Here is a 20573-nt window from a genome sequence, read left to right on the forward strand (position 1 = left end):
GCTTTCGCAAAACCTTCCAAGCTTTGCCAATTGCCATTGAGGGCAAATGGAGTTGTCTCAGCAGCCTCAAATAAAACTATTTTAAAAAGATCTTAACCCAAAAAAGAAAAGAAAAGATAATCTGACTTGGGTAATAATTAAAATTTTATTAATAAAGATTTTGTTTTTCTTTCACCATTATAGATAGTCCAAATTAAACATGCTGCCTTACATTCTAACATATTGCTGAACCAAAAATGAAGGGGGTAAGGCCACCTCTTATTGAGAAATGTCTAGAGGCTCCAAAGCTGAGGACTTTACAGAAGCTCACTGTTGAGGAGCGAAGTATTCAGCAACAAGACGGCGTAGGATCTTGCCAGTAGCAGTCTTTGGGAAAGAATCGGTGATGAAAACCTTCTTGGGGACTTTGAAGGATGCAAGATTCTTCTTGCAAAATCTTAAAACCTCTTCCTCATCAATTTCTGATCCTTCTCTTGCTATTACTGCGCAGTTTATCTGCCACCAACACCACTTTAACATATCAATACCTCTTTCAAGCACCCAAATTATCAAATGCTTAACTAGAATTAGCTATTGTGACGTATAGTTAAGAGCTTTGAAGGGCCAACAACCTTTCAAAAAATGTACAGTATATGCCTCTCTTTAGGGTGTGTTTGGATTTAACTTAGCAAAAATTGTTTATTTAAAAAAATTAATTAACAAAACGGGATGATGTTTGAACAATTTTTCAAAATTAATTATAAAATAGGAAAAAATAAATAATGGAGTTTTGCAAACTTGAGGGTGTATGAATAAATTTTTGCAGAGTTATAATTTAGGTTCCAACATTAATTCCAAATAGATATCGAAACATGCCCTTAAGCTCCACCATAACGGAGCTACCTTCGCATTCATGATCTCAAGCTACCTTCGCCTTTAAATATATACAGGACAAAATAGTGATATTTTTGTTTATCCCAGTGCAACGACAAAGTCAAACATTCGCGTCAGAAGCTTGCACTCTCCTCCTCCAGGTTAAAAAAAAAAAGGGCAAAAAACATATATGTGCATGTGTGGTGGTTTTTTTTTTTTTTTTTTTGGTGTGGTTCCACATTTATGCTGCCAAGGTTTCCACAGGCCATAAGAAATGGCAGGTCCAGGAAAGCAGGATCTAATATGTCAAATCGAAAATGCTTGAATAGAGCTGGCCCACTTGGAAGGGTGTTCTTTTGAAATCTTTTCATTGGAATAATAGGCTCAGGGCGTCATTTATAGGCTAAAATTGCATTTTCTAGTCACAGAATTAAAATTAATCCTTTTATTTTAAAATTTGGCTCATTGATGTGCATAATTTATATACTGCAGTGGATATTTGATATAAAAGATATTAATTAATTATCTGAAACATATTCTTTTTTGGAAAAAAAATCTGTAAATAATAATTTAATTTCTTAATCTGTAAATTGCTAAATTCACTTAAATTGAAGGTGGAGAATACAAATAGGGAGTTTAATAAAGAAAAGACATTGCCAACAAAAACAAACAAACAAACAAAAGAGATCATCTCAATAAGGAGGGTTATCTTGCACGCCACAAATGGTTGGTTAGTGACATGAATAACCCACGAATTTTGAGAGAGAAGTGACAAAATTTTAATGACTCAGCAGAACTTTTGGTTAGAGGCTTCCCGCACGTGATATAGCCTTTCTTTTTGGGAGAATGACAGTTAGATTTAAAAAAATAAATCAATGATAATTAAATCTCTAATACAAATTTTTTAAAAAATAAATTATAAATATCAATTCAAACATTTACAAATAACAATTTCTGTTATAATTTAAAAATTATATTTAATATTTAAATATTTATTTTTAATTGAAATTTCTGAATATGTAATAACTTAAATATATATTTTTAATTTATTTTAAAAAAAATTATTTAAAATTTAATTAATATTAATTCAGTATTTTAAAATTTAATTATCATCCTCCTTTCTCTCTCTCTCTCTTTCTTCTTTTGAACTGAACGAGGACCAAGTGTCAGGATGCAAAAGTTGGTGGTCCTGCTTACGCTAATTTACATGTAAACAAATTTCAATTTCTTGAGCCTCAAGAAATTTGCCCCCTAGTTGTTCCAGCCTCCCAGGCAGGAGTTCCACCCCCCCCCCTCTGAAAAGATTTTGATCCGTTTAGTTATTTAAAAAAATAAAATAAATTAAATTACATATCAATTATAATAAAATTCATTAATATATATTATAAATATAAAAATTATTAAATCTTTTAAAAATTTAATGAATCATAATTCTCAATTTTATGAATTAAATTAACCCTTTAAAATGTGCTCATATATATTCTCTTTAATCATTTTATTTTTACTTTTATATTTTCAATTCATTTTATTTCATGAACCTTAGATTCTTCTTTCACTGCGCACTAATTTAATCAATGTTAATATCTATCAAAATACATATGCACGTATTTTAGTGAAAATGCATTGCAATATCTTGTAAGGAGCCATGATATGTGCAGTTTTCAGCCACATTTTTGTGTGATATATAAGACCGACTTGTCTAATAATAAATGAAAACTATTTAATATATGGTCCTACAGTATAAAAGTTAACAAGACGGCGCTAGGTACGTTATTTTCGAATTTAATTGGACTATTTGACTTGGCATAATGTCAAGATTTTGTTTTTTATTAATAAATTGCACTTGTACGCTTAAAAAAAAAAAGCTAATTGAACCTAATGTTTTCAACTTAGTCCAAACTAATTTGAGGAAAAAAAATTCTAGTCAAAACTAATTCAAGTGAAACATATATATGTGTGTGTGAAGAAAAAATGACATATGAAGGCAAAAATTTTGTTAAAATTTTAGAAATCATAATATTTTGAAAGGTTAAATTATATTTTGATTTTTAAACTTTTTCTCAAGAAGCGCTAAACACTTTGTATTGAGAAGGGGCAACTTTGTTATGAACCATTTTCTCAAAAAACAAAAAATATCCATGTAACAATACAGAATGTCTAACGCTCTTTGAAAAAAATTTTAAAAATAAAAATATATTATAATACTATTTTTAGAACTATAAGCATATATAAATTATTGTTCGCGTATATTAGAATGATCTCTTATCCCATTAAAATTACAATTTTTAATTGTAATGTTGCTACTGAGCACTGATAGTTTTGAAGTTATCGGTTTTCTAATTTAAAATAAGAATTTTCTTAATGTGATCTAAGGATGATAATAAATCCAAATACGGAAATAAATGATTTACCCTCGATTGCAAATTGGGAACCTCGAAAGATGGGAAGATAGAAGAGAGAGGATAGGACAAGGGCATACCTCCTCGCCATATTTGGCATCTGGGACTCCAAAAGCAACAGCCTGAGCAATGTCCGGATGAGATAGCAGAACAGCATCCACTTCTATGGGCGATATTTTCTCCCCTGTATAAATCATATGAATCCCCTTTTATTACATCATTTTATAATGCCCTGACTCAACAATTTAATTCCACGTCTTTTCCCAATAGATGCTCCATTGCTCTGTTCTTTTCTGGCCCACTACATAGTAGTCTACATCTATAATATATTAATATGCATCACTATCACAATGCCTTCAGAACGGCCAAAAAAGCACTTGCTAACCTACGTGCCCTCACACTAATGATGACGCTTCATTTATTCAAGTGACTTCTACATTACATCAAACTAGTGCGCAACAATTTTGCTTCCAATTAGGTCAGAACTCGACAGGTACACAATTCACGTCACCCTTCTCTTGTTTAAAATCATTAATTTACCAGATTAAATCAAGGCCTATTATACCGGATTCCTAGGCAACTGGGCATTTTGCTCGCGGTTTCAGCACGCTAATTTTGACACAAGTGAGTAAAGTAAGCGGTGAAGCCCTGATTTCAAAACTAAGATTCCCAACAAATAATCATAAATCTCATTAGCAAAATCAAAACGGGAAATTACCTCCGCGATTGATGAGCTCCTTAATTCGTCCCACCAGATGCAAATACCCGTCCGAATCAAAAAATCCGAGGTCACCGGTATGGAACCATCCGAACTGAAACGCTGTCGTGTTAACTACCGGGTTATTTTTGTACCCTTTCGTCACATTCGGGCCCCGAATACAAACCTCTCCTTCAACTTCAGCCTTCTGACTCTCTCCCTTCTCGTTCAGTATCGCCATTTCTTGGCCCACTGGTTTCCCAACCGACCCGGGCTTGTGTGGCCCGTCCTCCGGCAACGGATTCGATGCCATCAGATGGGACGCTTCCGTCATTGCATAGGCCTCCAAAACCGGGGCCCCGAATGCCTCCTCCAGCCGACCTAATATGATCGGTGCGAGTGACGCGCTGCAACTACGGATAAACCGGAGTTTCGGATGATGTTCGGGTTTGCTCGAGTGACGATCTAGTATGATCTGATGTATGGTAGGGACCGCCGTATACCACGTCGCGTTATAGTTCCGCATGTCCGGCCAAAACGTTGAAGCTGAGAAACGGCCAGCCGACGGCAGAGCCACAGCGGCCCCGGCACAGAATGAACTCAGTAATCCAGCGATGAGGCCGTGGACGTGAAAGAGTGGCAGAACGATCAACGTCGAGTCGGACTCAGTGAGTTTGTACACGGACTTTATGTTCTGAGCCGAAGCGGCTAAGTTGTGCTGAGTTAGAGGCACTCCTTTGGGCCGGCTTGTGGTGCCGGATGTGTGGAGGAATAAAGCCACGTCAGAAGGGTCGTTAACGAGTTTTGTGGCCGAGTCGGATAGTGATTCCTTCTGAGTCAGAGAGATACTGAGCTCGGCGTCATCGGCTTTGGAAAGCGAAGCCGTCGCGTGAGGAATATTAAGCTTCGAAGCCGCCGCTTGAGCCGAACCATTTCCTTCTTGGGACGTCAGTAAGAGCTTCGACTCCGAGTCGGATAGGTAAAACTCAAACTCCTCGGCCGTATAGGCAGGGTTCAGCGGCGCAGCCGTGGCTCGTGCACGAATTACGGCCAAAAACATTATGACGAACTGAAAAATATGGGCAAAAATTAACGTGATATATATTAAAACAAATGGAAAGGAAAATTATCAAGAAACATGGAAAGTAGAAGATTTGAAGATTCCAAATAAAATAGTGTGAATTCATTTCATTCAATATCCTTATCCTTTCCGATCATCCAAACACTGAATACGCATAGAATGAAAAAGGAACCTCGACGGTATTCGGGAAGGTAAGAGCGACGACATCGCCGACGTTGATTCCGGAGGAGACCAAACGGGAAGCAGCGCGTTCGGTGAGTTCGAGAAGACGAGAATACGTAAGATCGAACTTGCCGGAGACTGAGATGGCTCGACGGGAGTGGAATTCGGCAGAGATTCGATTGAGCAAGCCGGTGAGTGTCGGAGCCTCCATGGTGTGGAATCGAATCAATCGAGGAGAGTTTCGGCGAAAACAAAAATGGAGATGAGCCAATTAAGAGAGAAGCACGAGAATGGCATCGGGACGCATCCCATCCCGAATATATAGAATGAGAGAGGAGGTTCATTCGGCGTGGCACGTTTTGATGCGTGGATGTCAAAACCACACGGTTTTGAATTGGAAAAATTTTTAAAACAGTTTTTAATTAATTGATTAGCATTTCGGTAAATAGGGAATAAGAACTCTACGTTTCTTGTGTCTACTTTATACTTGATCCCTTTGGCTAGGCATTTTCGATGAAGCTTGGTATGATTTTTGATGCTGAATATTCCTCCAGCTAGGTGGAAAAAACTTTCTAAAGCATTTTTTTTATTTCCTCTTTCTATACGACCATATACACATTTTTACCAGCCCAAAACACACACACACACACAATTGATGCACGGACAAATGAAAATTGAAATTAAAAACCCATAATATCGTAGGTCATATTTACTTAATAAAATAATATGAAATAAAATAGAATAAAAAAATAAAATTAAAATTAAAATGATTAAAAAAAAATAGATGAACACATTTATAAAGGAAATGAGTAATTTAATTTATAAAATTTAAAATCATAATTCATGAGATTTTAAAAGGGTATGATGATTCTAACATTTATATTATATAATATATATTAATAAATTTTATTATATTTATTATAAGAGAAATGATAATTTAATTTATTTTTATTTTTAATTTTTTAATTCATTTCATCCTTGAAGGGACGCATGGGCTGAGGTTTCCCCTCCACCAGAGACCGAACACTTGAAATAGCTTAGTTCAGAATTCAAATGGGGCTTCCAAGAGAAAGCTCGCAAAGTCAGCTTGGTCCTCATTGGGGGCTGGAGCTGCTGGTCTAGCTGACTGAAGGGCAAAGGTTTTAGCTCCCGCGTAATTACTAAAAATAAATTAAAAACTATAAAAAAATAACTAAATTACCATTTTTTTATGAGAAGCATAATAAAAAATTTATTAATATTTATTATAAATGTAAAAATTATTACATTATTTAAAAATATCATGAATCATTGTTTTCAATTACATGAACTAAATTACTTTTCTCACTTATGAATACATTTACTTATCTTCTTTAATTATTTTATTTTTATCTTTATTTTTTTATTATTTCCTATTTCATTCATTACCATTATTTAATAAATGTAAGGTTATATTTTGTTTTAAAAAAGATATGATATTTAAACAATGAGTTGAAAGGAAATGGGAGGATACAGGGAACGGGGGGCACAACATGGGATAGAAGGAAGGAAGGTCGAAGTTGGGTGGCCACGAGAGCCGGGCAGGTAGCATCCGGCCAGATGAACCCTAACTGTATGGTTCGTGTCGTCTCCGTCACTGTCAAGTGTCGATCCACCCCCAGCCACGTCGGCTTAACTGCCAAATCATCCGCTGCCGCCCACTGTCGTCTTGTCCGCTTCGTCGCCTGCCTCTTCCTGTTGCTTATTGCTAACATATATTGTATTGAATCAAAAATATAAAATATTTTAATAAAATCTCACTTCTTAATAAAATAATTATTTATTTTTAAATTAATTTTATTTTTTATATTTATTTTTATTAAAAACTTTATAATAAATATAAAATTATTTATTAATAAAAATATTTTTTTAAAAAAATAATAATTATATTTCATAAAATTAAAAATATTTTATATTTTTTAACATTTAACTTTTTAAAAAATATTTTATATTTTTAAATAAAGAAAATATATTATTTGTAATCCTATGAAAACATTCCATTGCGTCTAAAACATTCTTATTTAATCCCTTCATTCAAACAGAGAAAGATAAATAACATTAATATTAACAAAATATTTCAATTAAAAAAAATAATTAATCAAATCTAATGATTTTTAATAATATTTTTTAAAATTGATTTTAAGAAAATTGAAATTGTTTGAATGATTTTCTTGAATCAATTTTGAAAATATAATTACAATAAAGGATATTTCTTTTTATTTTGTAAATATTGATAAATTTATTAGGGAAAATATTTAAAATCCTTTGATCATACTTAATGAAAAAAAAAACCTCCTTGAACTCTTAAAATTAACTTTAAACTACAGGTACTGAAGTGAAATTAAAATATAAAGTAAAATTATCACATTGTTCCTCATCCCCTTTGATTCTCTATTGAAGTTGTTCATCTCTTTATATGAAGTTGTTTATCGATCTATAAAAAGTTGTTTATTTTTCTATATAAAATTGTTTAGTAATGACATAAGCAACTCTTATATGTCAACGAGTAATTAAATATAAGAAAATGAATAACTCATTTTACTATGATTACAACACTTGAAATAAAATTAAAATTCAATAATAGCACAAATAATTATTGTAAGTCAATAAACAACTCCATATTGAGAAATGAAAAACTTCAATAGAAAACTAGAGGAGATGAGGGACAATAAGGTAATTTTACTTTTCATTTTAATTTTAAATTGGTATCTTTGTTCTAAAGTGAATCTTCAAAGTTTAAGGGACTTTCTTTTTATTAAGTATACTCAAAGGATATTAAATGAAAATTTTCCAATTTATTGAATTCTACTTGATTAATTATAAAAATTTAAATTATATTATTTAAATAGTAATAATTTAATATTTAATAATATTCTATTGTTTATTTTTCCCACAGAATTCACCTAGCCCCCACGTAATGTAGTTTTTTTTAGAGCCAACGCCTAGCTCGAAATTAATGATTTTGGCTGAATGTCAAGATCCACATTCCCCATATGATATCATGTTATATTTTAATACGCTTTATGGTGTAAAACATAAAGCAGAAAATCCTTACAGCTTCTTCAAATAAAGATCAAATATTTACATAATAAAAAGATTAAAGTATAAAATACAATAAAAAGTTAATTGATAACATAAGAGGTAAAGGTGCAAATTTAGTTGTGAAATATTTTTTTAAGGAGCATTTGGTATTTTATACTGTGAGGTGGTGCAAAATAAATCATCAATTATCAATATCATTGCATCTAACATCCATGGTTAATAATATGATAGGTAAAAGCGTAAATTTAACTGTGAACTATTTTTTAAGAAACATTTAATATCTTATATTATGACGTGATAAAAAATAAATAACCAACTATCAAAATTGTTATATCTAACACCCATCGTTAATTTGCTCCCAAGCTTTCATCCATTCAAGCTTGAGCAAGACCCACATTTATTTATTCTCCAATAAACATTCACTTCTCTGACTCTTTCCTTCCCCTTTCATTTACCATTGGCTCCCATTCCTCTGACACACACTCTCTCTTAATCCACATCCCAACTCTCTCTCCTTCTCAAATTAATTTCTTCTTCACTTCTCATTCATCCTCCTCCTCATCCTCCTTCATGTGTATGCAATAAGACTTGAACCCAGAGTAACTCGAATAAGATTATGAATTGGAGGTTTTGTCATAGATAAAGCATTTCTTGGATTAAGAGAGAAGATAGATAAAGCTTATCAGGAAAAAATACAAAGCTCTATTTTAAGAGCTCAATAAAAGGGCACTACTCGAGACCATTTTGCTAGCCTAAGTTAATCGTTAAGATGAGTAATTTAGACTAATAAGACTTGTCCACTTTGTAAAGCTCATCATCTAGCCTCTTAAAGTATATGTTTGGGGTAAAATATGAAACGTTGCCCACATAAGTTACAGGGCTAATTAGGCTGAGTAACTGAAGTGTTAGGCCCAATATAAAAAAAGGACTAGCCCTGAAGCTCGATAAAGGCCATAATAAATAAACATGTTGAAATCCTGTCAACTGCAAACATTAGACTGTTGGCACAAAAAGACACGATTTCAATTAATATTGAAATCTACAGACTTCACGCCCAAGTATCTCAGTGAAACAGGCTGATTACCAAAATGGAGAGCATGGAATCGTTGAGTTTCACAATATTTTTTATTCTTCAACAGAACATGCTAGATCTTAAGGGAGAGACTACCACTACTCTGACACTATAAATAGAAGATGAAGACACACAAGAAAAGAGTCAACACTTAACCAAAGACTCACATTTTACATGTTTTGGCCTTTAAGTTTATCCATTAATTTTTAGTTTAAACTTGTAATTTCTCGTACTTTAATAAAATCTAACACTTGTTCTACCAAAGTTTGTATCTTTTTACATTCAAATGAACTGTGATAAGAAAGCTCGGGACCCTTTTTGTTATTAATTGAGACTCAACGTCTTTAGCATGCTTGATATTTATTGTTCACGCACGAACAGTATACCATCTCAAATTCTCCACCTTCTTTTGTAGCCACCAACATCTCCTCCAACAACCTAGTGTTTATCATTTGTCTAATTAGGGAACCAAGAACAGGGCAATTATTTTGCGTGTGGAGTGGATGATCAATGAAGAGAAATAAAGGCCTTTATAGTGATGACTAGAGAGGGTTCTGGTGACTTCGCAACCAAGAGAAAGGGTTACAGAGAGGTGAGAAGGAACAATGAGCCATTTATAAGTGGGGATGATCGATAGTGGGTAAAGAGAAGATGTTGAGGAAAGGGCAAAGGAGAAAGGATAGCCTAGTCTGAGTCCTAGGGTTATCATGGTAGAGAGGCAGAAAGAGAAGAGCCTTTACACAAGAGGAGGTTATCTGAGATAAGAAAGTCATCAGACTTAAAAGGATGAAGAGTGTCATAATGAATATTAAGGGTGAGAGGTAGCGTTCATGGCTCCATGCACCCTAGAAATGAGAGTGAGTGAGAGTAAGAGAGAGATAAAGAGAGAGAGAGAGAGAGGGAGAGAGTTAAATGAATGTAGACCCCACAATTTTAAGAAACAACCATTTGTCAAAAATAAATGGAAAGTGCCAAACACTCTATTTTTGGCACTTGATGATATATTTTGCATTACTCCATAGTATATCATATACTTTTTAAAAAATAGTTCATGTCTAAATTTACATATTTACCCTAACATAAGGGATTAAATGCAGTGGATAGCTAATGTAGACCGAGAAAGTGAAAGGGGAAGAGAATGTAAAAAAAAGATAAATGGATCAATAGAGAGAATAGAAAGAAGAAGAAAACTCAATGAAGAAGCAATATAATAATAATTCTTATTTAAAGGCACTATTTATAAGCATCAACCTTAACCCTAAAATTAAATGTGAGAAATTTTTAAAATCCTAAAATTAAATGAAAATACAATAATAATTCAAATATTATGACAATGAGAACAAAATATTCTTAATTAATAAAATATCTTCGATCTTTCAATCTTCTCAAATCTTCAATATCTTTAATTACTTTCTTTTCTTTTTCTTCCTATCATTTCTCCCCTGTTTGGAGAACTCTTATCCGAAGAGTAAAATTGTAAATATGCTCTGAAAGCATGATGGGATCGAGAGATTCCAGGTTGTTGTTATATTTGGAAACCCCTTCTAGTAAATTAGATACCAACAAATAGTATCAAGTGGATAGTAAATAATTTAAGCATATAGAATCACAGAGTGCAAGTTTGGACATCCTTTTCAATGAAACAGAGATAGTATTAGAGAGGACCATGTAATTCAAGAACAATTTGTTCTTTAAGAGTTGCAATAACCCCAACACTATGTGGTGTAAGAGACTAACGAGGTAAAACAAGAGCAGGATCAAATTGCATACTATTATCAATAGTTTTAAAAGGAGTAACTATCATGGATATATAGAATTTGTATATGCAATTGCTCTGTCATATTATTGGCTTCTACTTACTTTTTAGCATCGCCTATCTTTAAAGTAGGTACAGAATTTTTAGTACGGTTTGAAACCTCGGTTATGCCTAGATCGTCACATATCTCAATATCAAAATCATTAATGTTATTACTTTCTAGTACAATTTATATAGGCAAAAGATCTTTATTGCTCGTATCATCCCCTTCAGAAGTCAAAATATTAATGTTTTTGTGTGGTTTTAAGATACTATCAATAGGATTGGAAGTTTCTTCCTTGCAATATGAATTCTCTTTCTCAACTTGATGGTAATGCTCTTCTTTTAATGTTGATCCAAATAAGCTTTAGAGTTCATCAATTTTATCTCTCACAAGTTCAAGGCCTAAATATATAAAATCCAAGTTTGATTAGTCAACCAAATCAAACTTATTTTGATATTAATGATGATTGACATAATCATAATGGCATAACTCAATATAATTATATTGACACGATAATTATACCGATAATAATCAATGTAATCATATTGGCCATCAATCTTATCATATCCGTGATTGAATAAAGCCATAACATTATGATTGAAGGTATTTTTTTTTTTTTGTGATTGTAGGCAATGGAAGGCAAGACTTTTTGTTTTGGAAGCTCTAATATTCTATTTGAGAAAAGGTTTCTAAGTTGCCATTACCTAAAAAGTGACAACCCTATTTAATAAGTCTAACTCTCTAGAAACTTAAAAGTTCCTTAGAGATCAAACATGATAAACAAGTAATAACTTGAGTGAAGTTTTCACAGTGATCTCTAAGGGCTTGGGAACCTCTCAGGAAAATTAATAAAAACTTTGACCAGCTTAAGGTAGATTTTGACTTGAGTATCGGGTCAAACTATTTATAAGGGGATTTTTTTAGGGTTAAATCAAAGAAAAAAATCAAATGAGTGAATGAAGGAAAGGGAAAATGAAATAATAATTAAATAAAGAATGAAAGAAACAAAATATGAAAAACAAAATAATCTCAAAAGGAAGAACATATGATAGAATGACTTAAAGTGAAGGAAAGTGAAAATAAATAAGAATAATAGGAAAAAGGAATTAGGAAAATAAACAAATAGCAAGAGACCTAAAATTTAGGATCAAAGAACCTCACCAAATAACTTAAAGAGCATTAAGTTATAAATTTATCTTCTAAAGTATTTTCATATGATGATTCTTGGTATTAATAATGTATTTTAAAGTGGGTTTGGTATAGATGAGAACCTTAGCTTTGATTCCAATTGATGCAGAAAGGGAAAGGTGAAGGAGGAAGAGAATATAGAAAAGAGATAAAAGGGATTAATAGAAAGAATATAAAGAAGATAAAAACTCAAAGAATAGACAAGATAACAATAATTCTTATTCAAGCAAATATACGTTTATACAATAAATGAGTTATGATGCTATTTATAAGTCTTAACCTTAACTCTAGAATTAAATGTAAGAAATTTTTAAAATCTTAAAATTGAATGAAAAGTAATAATAATTTAAATATTATGACAATTAAAATAAAATATTTTTAATTAATAAAATATTCTAATAAAATATTTTCTATCTTACAATCTTCTCAAATTATTAATATCTTTAATTAACTTTTTTATCTTTCTCTTCTTATCAATATCATTTAATAGGGAGATATTTTCTAATATAAGCCTCCAAGATGTCTTCATTCACCGCTTGGGAATTCGTTGATCCCTGAAAGTATCGGCTCGCTTTGCAGGAGATGAAGATGCTGGAGTCGGAGATGGCCTTGTCCTCTTGTACTGTTATGATCCATTAAATCTTTCTAGCTAGCAGTCAAAGAGCTGGTGGGAGGTGGGGGTGAAGATGGAGATCTTTGATAGAAAAGAAGGGGTCGACGCTAGAGGAACTTGATCTAAGATAGAAAACGGTCTTAATCGATTATCATACACAAAAAAAAAAAGTAGCTTTTATACAGCGAAATTCCGGAGAGGAAATGGAGTATTGCAAAATTAGGGGTGTTTGGATTATTGTTTCCAAAACCATGGTTTTGGGTCATAAAATCAACTCTAGAATATATCCAAACAGGCCCTTGCTTGTCATCCGCAGCCACCTCATTTCGGGTCACCGTTGAATAAGATTGTGGTATATATGGATAAGGAAATCTTAAATTGATGGGAAATATTATTATAACTAAATAATTAAAACCCTTCTATTTATTTTCCTCATTTAGAAGTAGAAAAAAGAATGAAAATAAAGGATAAGAAAAAAGATATGACTATTAAATGAGTGTTCATCCAGGGGAGGACTTACGTTGGAGGCTGTGGGGGATAGCTGCCCCCTTCTAGGGGGGAAATTTCATATCGTGCCACCAAGAATATTATTCCTAACTCATAAAAGTTTCATTTGTTCCCCACAAAAAAAAAAACAATCTATTTGCCCCCTATTTAGCTTTTTAATATTTAAAGTTTATGCATTGAAAAATATTATTTTACCATGCATATATTGATTATAAGAATAACTATTATATCAAGATGCAATGGGGTGTTGATCCCTCATCTTATTTTTAGTGAACAATATTATTGTCTGGGGTTAGTTCCGTTTTCTAAAAAAAATTATAAAAATAACATTATTATCTCATAAAATGTTTTCCCCCGTTTTGCCATACTCTCAATTTTCTAATAAATTAACACTTTATAATGTAAAAAAAAAACTTGCTATAACTTTTTTATATTGAAAAATTATCCAAGGAAATTAATTTGACAGCCATGTTAAGGAACTAATTAAATATTTTATTTGATAAAAATAAAAGACCATGATTCTGATTTTAATGTAACTACTTCTTATATTAACATAACTTTACTTTTCGTCATTTTCGTAATTATATTATTTTTCATTTCTTCCCTTAATTTAATTTTAATAAATTATGTTATCATATTAATTTAATTGATATTTTATAGGGAAAATTATTCTCAAGGACCTGGAGAATATAATATTTATTATAAAGAATTCTAAAAATTAAAATTAAGCTGAAGGACCAAGATGAATATAATTGACTACCATAATCTTAATATAAATCCCGTTAATAATACCTTAAAATTAATGATACCGTATAATTTTTTACAAATAATTCAAGTTGTGTGTGGATTTCAATCCCATACAAATAAAAAAAATATAGTATTTAATTTAATTCAATCAGTATATTTAAAAAATAATTATTTTTAAATAATTAAATGAATATAATTTTACAATCATTACTTAAAAAAATTAAATCAATATAATTTAAAAAATATTTATTTTTTTAAAAATTATTACATTTTAGTTTTTCATTGGTTTAAAATATTTTTAATGTCAACTTATCTTTATAGGATTTATTTGCCAATCTTTAAAGCACAAGAAATTTTTCACTTGTTTTGATTTCCTGCATTATTTGTTTATTTATCATTGCACATAACTGTCAAATTCAATTTGAGATGCGGTTAGAGAAAATATAGAAAATTTGATCAGGGGTAATTTTGTATTTTAAAATTTATATTTTAGTATTTTTTTCTTCTTAATAATTACGATTTTTAAGATCTTTTATAATAAATATTTTTTTCATATCTTCAGCAATAATTTTCCCTATTTTATAGTATATTTATAAATAATAATTTTTCATACTATATACCAATTTTGCCCCATCAGTTAATTTTTTTCTGGGTAACGGATTCGGCTAAAAAAAGAAAAGTTGATCAAGCTTAGACTTCTAAACCAACAAAATATTGAAATAAAATAATACCAAATATAAAGCAGAGGGAGTTATAAAAACTTATGACATGTGCTACTTGTTGGAATATTAGATTATTGATATGTGATTAATGTCAATCATATTAGTTAATTAGTTGGGAATCCTAAGTTCTGTATGAAGGGTGCCATGTTGTGTTTAAAGGTTAGAGGATTGAAATTCTACCTCAAGCTCTAATTTGATCCTTATCTCATGGTTAACTCCAATTATTTGGGATTTGCTCATCACCCAAGTTAAGGGGATGATTTGATTTGTTAGCCTGAAGTGAAGAAATATGGTATTTTGTTTGTAATCATTTATTGAGTTGATTAATGCAAGGTTCTTCATCATCATATTGTTCATATTCTTCTCTTCTTAATTTTCTAACACTATTCATTTATGGATCATATTTATATCATTCTTTGCCACAAATGATCCAAAAAGTTTTACGCTGAGCTTGGAAGTTGGAACGACGTCAAGATGATTTCAAAATCATGTTTTGCCCAAACACCATTTCGACATCCCTAAAATGATTTCAAATAGCAAAATAAATAACAAATACACACTTTACAAAATATCTCTCGAATCATCCTATTTCTGTAGTATTTCATCATATTCAGGTGTGACATGGTTGAACTCGACAATTTCAATAAGATTATTCTTAAACAAAAAAATATCTCTTTTTTATTGATTTTCAAATTTTAAAAATCAATTGGACCAGTCAGCCCAACCATTTAAATAAGCTATAGTAGGAGCAAGATCTTTTGTCCCATCTAATCAGCCCCCGGAAACTGGACTTTCAGCAAATCCGGTTTTTTTTTTTTTTTGTTTTTTTGCCAGAAACACAATGAATTAATTCGCGCTAAGAGCACGCTGAACTGGTCAAAAACTAGTCCATTTCTAAGCATAACCAATGCCAAATTTAAAAAGGAAAGAAAAGAAGGCCATGTGGCAATTTTCACATAGAGCCCAGAGTTTTCATTGTTTTCGTGAAGACAGCTCAAGCCCACGGCTAGGATGGTCCCACCCCAGTTTCAAAAGTCTAAGCATCTCACACTTGCAATCTTTTGACGAGGGACTCCGTGTTTTTCAATCACAAGTAAACACAAGTTTTCGTTGCTTTTCTTCTTCGTTAAATTATTTTTGCTTAAATCTTGGATTATTTTTTAAAAGTGAGCATGGAAAATTAATCCATGTACTTCAAATAATTTATTTTTATTTTTCCAAAAATTATAATTTGCAGTTCAGTTTTAATGAGTCTCTAAAAAATACTTGATACTTTGTCATACTCATAGCAGGCGGCCCGGCGCTACGTAGTAGCCAAAGCACCCCCTGACTCAGAAAAAATTACAAAAAGAGTTTATATATTTTAATATTTTGTATCCCTTAACTTAAATATTTTGTACCACTTAATTCAATTTTAAAGATGTTTAAATTTCAAAAAATTTCATGCTCTCTTAAAATTAAAAATGATATTATCAATTGTCACAACAATGATAAAAAAAGTCTTTTCTACTATAAAATTTGGGAAAAATCAATTGCAGGATGTAGGAAAAATTCATTGCTAAATAATTCTCTAGAGACTTATATTAAAAAATATATTTTTCTTAACATTGATAATGAGATAACTGTTTAATAATTTCATAACATGAAGTCACTTAAGGTATAATGTATTTTTTAAAATTATTAAATTATTTTTAAATTACTAATTTTTAAAATGTTACACCTCATGACTTAAAATCCTGAGACCGTCAGTGTTCATAGTGTGTGTAATTTTTTATATGTATGTATGTATGTAACATGTGTGCTCTATAACATTAAATGAGTTAATGTCATTTTGCACATCAGTGATGACGTATTGAGCTTCTTTGTTAAAGAAAAGATAGCATCACCTCACCCTCTTGTCACTTCATCTTACTTATCAATAAACGTTATTATAATTTTTCAATTAGCATTAACCACCAGTAATATTTTTTTTAAAAAAAATCCCCAGTCAATATTGTATAACAATACAATGACGTACCATGAAAAAGTAAAAGTTTATTTAATTTTTCCCTAATCATTTTAATATTTGTAAATCATTATTCTATAAAATTTCATTTAGGATGTAATATTTCTTATAACATTAAACATATACTCCTTCAATTCTTATTATAAGGCGTAGAGCTAGAAATTCGGGCGGGCGAAACTTATTAGGACTCGATCCGAATAAGCCCGACTCAAATAGACCCGAACTTAAACAGGCCCGATTTCTTAAAAAGTCGAAATAGCTAAACCCAACCCAAATTTCTTCGGGTTTCAAGCATCCCAAATATTCAAATTTTATTTTAAAAATTATTTTTAATTAATTTTTTAACTTTAAAATTAATTATTTTATTTTCAAAAAATGCGAAATATATATTTTTGATACTTAAATAATATATAAGATTCAAATATATGATATTTTAATATAAAATAACCTAAAACTTAAAGAATTAATTAATATTTATCATAGTTTATATATTTTGTAAAAATAAAAGTTTCTTATTCGTGTATTCAGGTCAAGTCTGAACCTGATCGGGTTTAGCTTAAATTTTCTCAGCCCGAACATAAAAATATCATATATTTTTTTCTAAACCTGGCCCTAACTTTTTTTGGGCAGATTCAGGTTAATTCGTCAGGCTCGACCTGAATTACCAGCTCTAATAAAACATCTTCTAAAAGAATTACGTTGTCATTACTTAATAAGATATTAATTATGCTTTTCAATAATACCCTTGTTTAAACTCACTAATTGTGAGGGGGTGTGCAATGGAAATATGAAAACAATTAGAGGTAAAATAGAAAATTCAAACAAATTAATGACCTAATCACCTTCTTTTAAATCTAGTGAGATAATTAGATATGTCTTATAATAGACATAAGAAAAGTATTAAATTAGTCATGATTGATCTAATTGACATATGACCTAATGTCTCATACAATTTAATTACCATTCCAGTATTTTTTAAAATACAAAGCCATAAACATAAAAATCCGCGCAAAAAGATAACCAATTAGGTCACGTTATAATACATAAGGTTCTAACAAATATCTCAACTATATATCATGCACGGCCTAATCTCTTATTAAAAATGATCATCTAATCACTTATTTTAAAAACCTTATTTATTCCATCAATTATACGATCACGTCACACCATACATTTTGTTTTTTTGGTAGACACGTCACACCATACATGGCATGACAGAATTGAATAACGAATAAAACAGAAAAGAACGGACGACAAGCACTTGGGTTAAAAGGGCCTTGTATAAGAATGGGCTAGACACATGGGCCGTTATAATGATCTAATATAAATCCTCTTAAAGAGATATAGTAAAGGAAGCACACAAGCTTACGGTAGCAGTAGGAATGGATAACCCATTCTCGTCCATAAATATTGCAAAATTAAAGCACAAGTGATGACAATTACACAGCTCTATGTGTATAACAAGGAGACTTTTCTTATTCCTTTTAATCCCATATTATTCCTAGCGCACATCATGCAAAACATTTTAATTGTGATCTTTGACTGTGGGTATCGATTTATTTATTTATTGGCTAGAAAAGAGATACTATTAATTAGGCAAAAGTGTTTACATCAGAGTCAACTGAAAGCAAATTGAAAAAAGGGGGAGGGGGATATAAATCCCAACTAAAAGGGCACAACCCCTTGTGACACTCTTTAGGTAACCAATCACTTGCTAAATTAGCAGTTCTACTTCTCCAAGACAAGGTCCAAAAATTATTTGCTGAAAGAAGACCTCGGATATATGCCATGAGGGTGGAGCAGGTCCGTTCAGGACAAATACCATCAGAGATGACAGCATCTACAAGCATCTTACAGTCAAATTTGATAGAGACGAGGCAAAGAGCTTTGTACAGAGCAAAGGCTTCACTCAAGGAAGGTGAAGTTGTACAAATACGCTCTCCCATAACAGCAACCAACGAGCCCAAATGGTTTCTAAAGAGAATACCAATCCTTGCAGAGTTAGATTTAGAATAAAAGGCAGCATCAACATTACATTTAATGAATTCAGGATCAGGTGGGCACCAATTTTCCTTTCTAGAGTCGTCCATGGAGTTGCTATGGTCTTGAGAATCTATCAAACTCCAGCCATTGTTTTTCCAGAACTCAAGTAAAGCATGCATCTTGAGAGTGTTTAGCTGTTTCCAATGGGTGTAAGGGATGGTTATCAAATAATTTACTACACCTACCCGTCACAAAGAAGTAGGAGATGCTCATAAGAGTCCACTTCTTGGTTGCAGTAGCAGCAGAGTGGATTTGAACGACAGCGCCTTCTCCAAAGAGATTCATTTGAGGGTACCACATTGTTGAAGAGTTGCCAAAGGAAATGCTGCACACGATCTGGCAATTTAAGTTTCCACATGGCCTTCCAGAAGAGCCAGCTCTTGTTGAAGTTGATTGAATTGCTTGAATTTCCTCGTCAATGAAGAATTCCTCCAATAAAGAGAGATCCCAATTGTTGTCCAAGATAAGTATGTTTACTCTAAGTTGCCTGTCATCAACAGTTGGTGGGGGTGAGTTTTTATCACCCCATTTGCATCAGTTGACGCGAGATCTTTGGAACCAATATTTCTCTTCTCGATCCTAGAGAGTTTCCAATTCAGGCTTGAGGCCTTGGGCTATATTGGCCCTATCATCTAACCAGTCTCCCTCATAGCAGCTTCAAAGTTCAATCAGTAATTTACTAATCAGAACAGCATTATTAGCGAAGTTGTGCTTGCTCCAAATCAGTAGAGCATCTCCGGTTTTCATGAGATTTCTATTGAACCAAGAGATTTCCCTTTGTAAGTCATGGTTGATCGTGTCCCAATTATCCTTTATTATTGTTTTTCCCTGATGATAATTTTTTTCTGCTAATATAAGCTGGATACACTCTAACCAAAATGTAACAAGAAAATTTCAGTTCATCTCCTTAAATCCAAATAGCATGCTTCACTCATGTTATGACATGTAAATTTGAAGATACATCGACTCAAACCAACCTGCTCTACATTGGATCTGCACCACACCTTAGAGCTCACTTCATGAAATCTGTCAATCATTTTGTCTGTCCTCCTCTCGTCAAGGGGAGATTCTGTTATTATTTGACGTATCGGATCTTGTACGCTGACACTACTTTCAAGTACATCAAATTATGCAACAAATATTTTTTGCTCCCAGATATGACACAACCGTATGTAAGTGATTTTTCACTCATTAAACATGAACTGCCACGTCCCTAAAAGGAATATATCATGGACGCACTCTTTGCTTTGTGTATATGTGGATAGCTTCTGGGCTTCTTTACCACCAAGAAAATAAGCGATTTGATTAGAAGCACCTTCTATAAAGTTCACTAGTTTGAAGGATACAACATGTTCTTGGGACAAAAAATTCAACGCATTCAGCACTTTCCTAGCAGCGTACAGGCTAGGAATTCTCTGTTGTTTAATTTAGCATACCTGCTTCAACACCCTGTTCCACACGGTGTTCACTGGCGGAATGAATCACACAGAGTAGAAGTTCTTGGGAGTAGATATTATTTGTCAGTTGCAGTAATATTATTTGCCACTAAATCACTGTGGTTTCACATAAATAGTTAATTCTCGCTACTTGTAAATAAGATGAAGGCTGAAATTATTTGTAGCTCTA

At 32.0% G+C, this 20573-nt stretch overlaps 1 protein-coding gene across 1 annotated transcript; it reads right to left on the reverse strand.

Annotated features, from left to right (window-relative positions):
• Window positions 1-126: 126 nt before the first annotated feature.
• On the reverse strand, window positions 127-5494 carry LOC129293080 (oxalate--CoA ligase). Its single transcript, XM_054930884.1, has 4 exons — window positions 5202-5494; window positions 3970-5017; window positions 3332-3435; window positions 127-495 (listed from the first exon to the last, which is right to left on the reverse strand). Exons 1-4 carry the CDS (start codon window positions 5400-5402, stop codon window positions 307-309), a joined length of 1542 nt encoding a protein of 513 aa, XP_054786859.1. The 5' UTR covers window positions 5403-5494; the 3' UTR covers window positions 127-306.
• Window positions 5495-20573: the final 15079 nt, after the last annotated feature.

This window comes from Prosopis cineraria, unplaced genomic scaffold, assembly GCF_029017545.1.
Source record: "Prosopis cineraria cultivar Desert tree isolate PC_DT_omini unplaced genomic scaffold, ASM2901754v1 PC14, whole genome shotgun sequence".
Taxonomy (NCBI): Eukaryota; Viridiplantae; Streptophyta; class Magnoliopsida; order Fabales; family Fabaceae; genus Prosopis; species Prosopis cineraria.

What these genes read in the sequence shown, in the direction of transcription:
- LOC129293080 (XM_054930884.1), bottom strand. Translation starts at nt 5,402, where the DNA reads ATGGAGGCTCCGACACTCACCGGCTTGCTCAATCGAATCTCTGCCGAA. An exon ending in CCTTCCCGAATACCGTCGAG is followed by an intron (nt 5,018 to 5,201) that starts GTTCCTTTTTCA and finishes CATATTTTTCAG; the next exon opens with TTCGTCATAATGTTTTTGGC. An exon ending in GGAGCTCATCAATCGCGGAG is followed by an intron (nt 3,436 to 3,969) that starts GTAATTTCCCGT and finishes TGATTTATACAG; the next exon opens with GGGAGAAAATATCGCCCATA.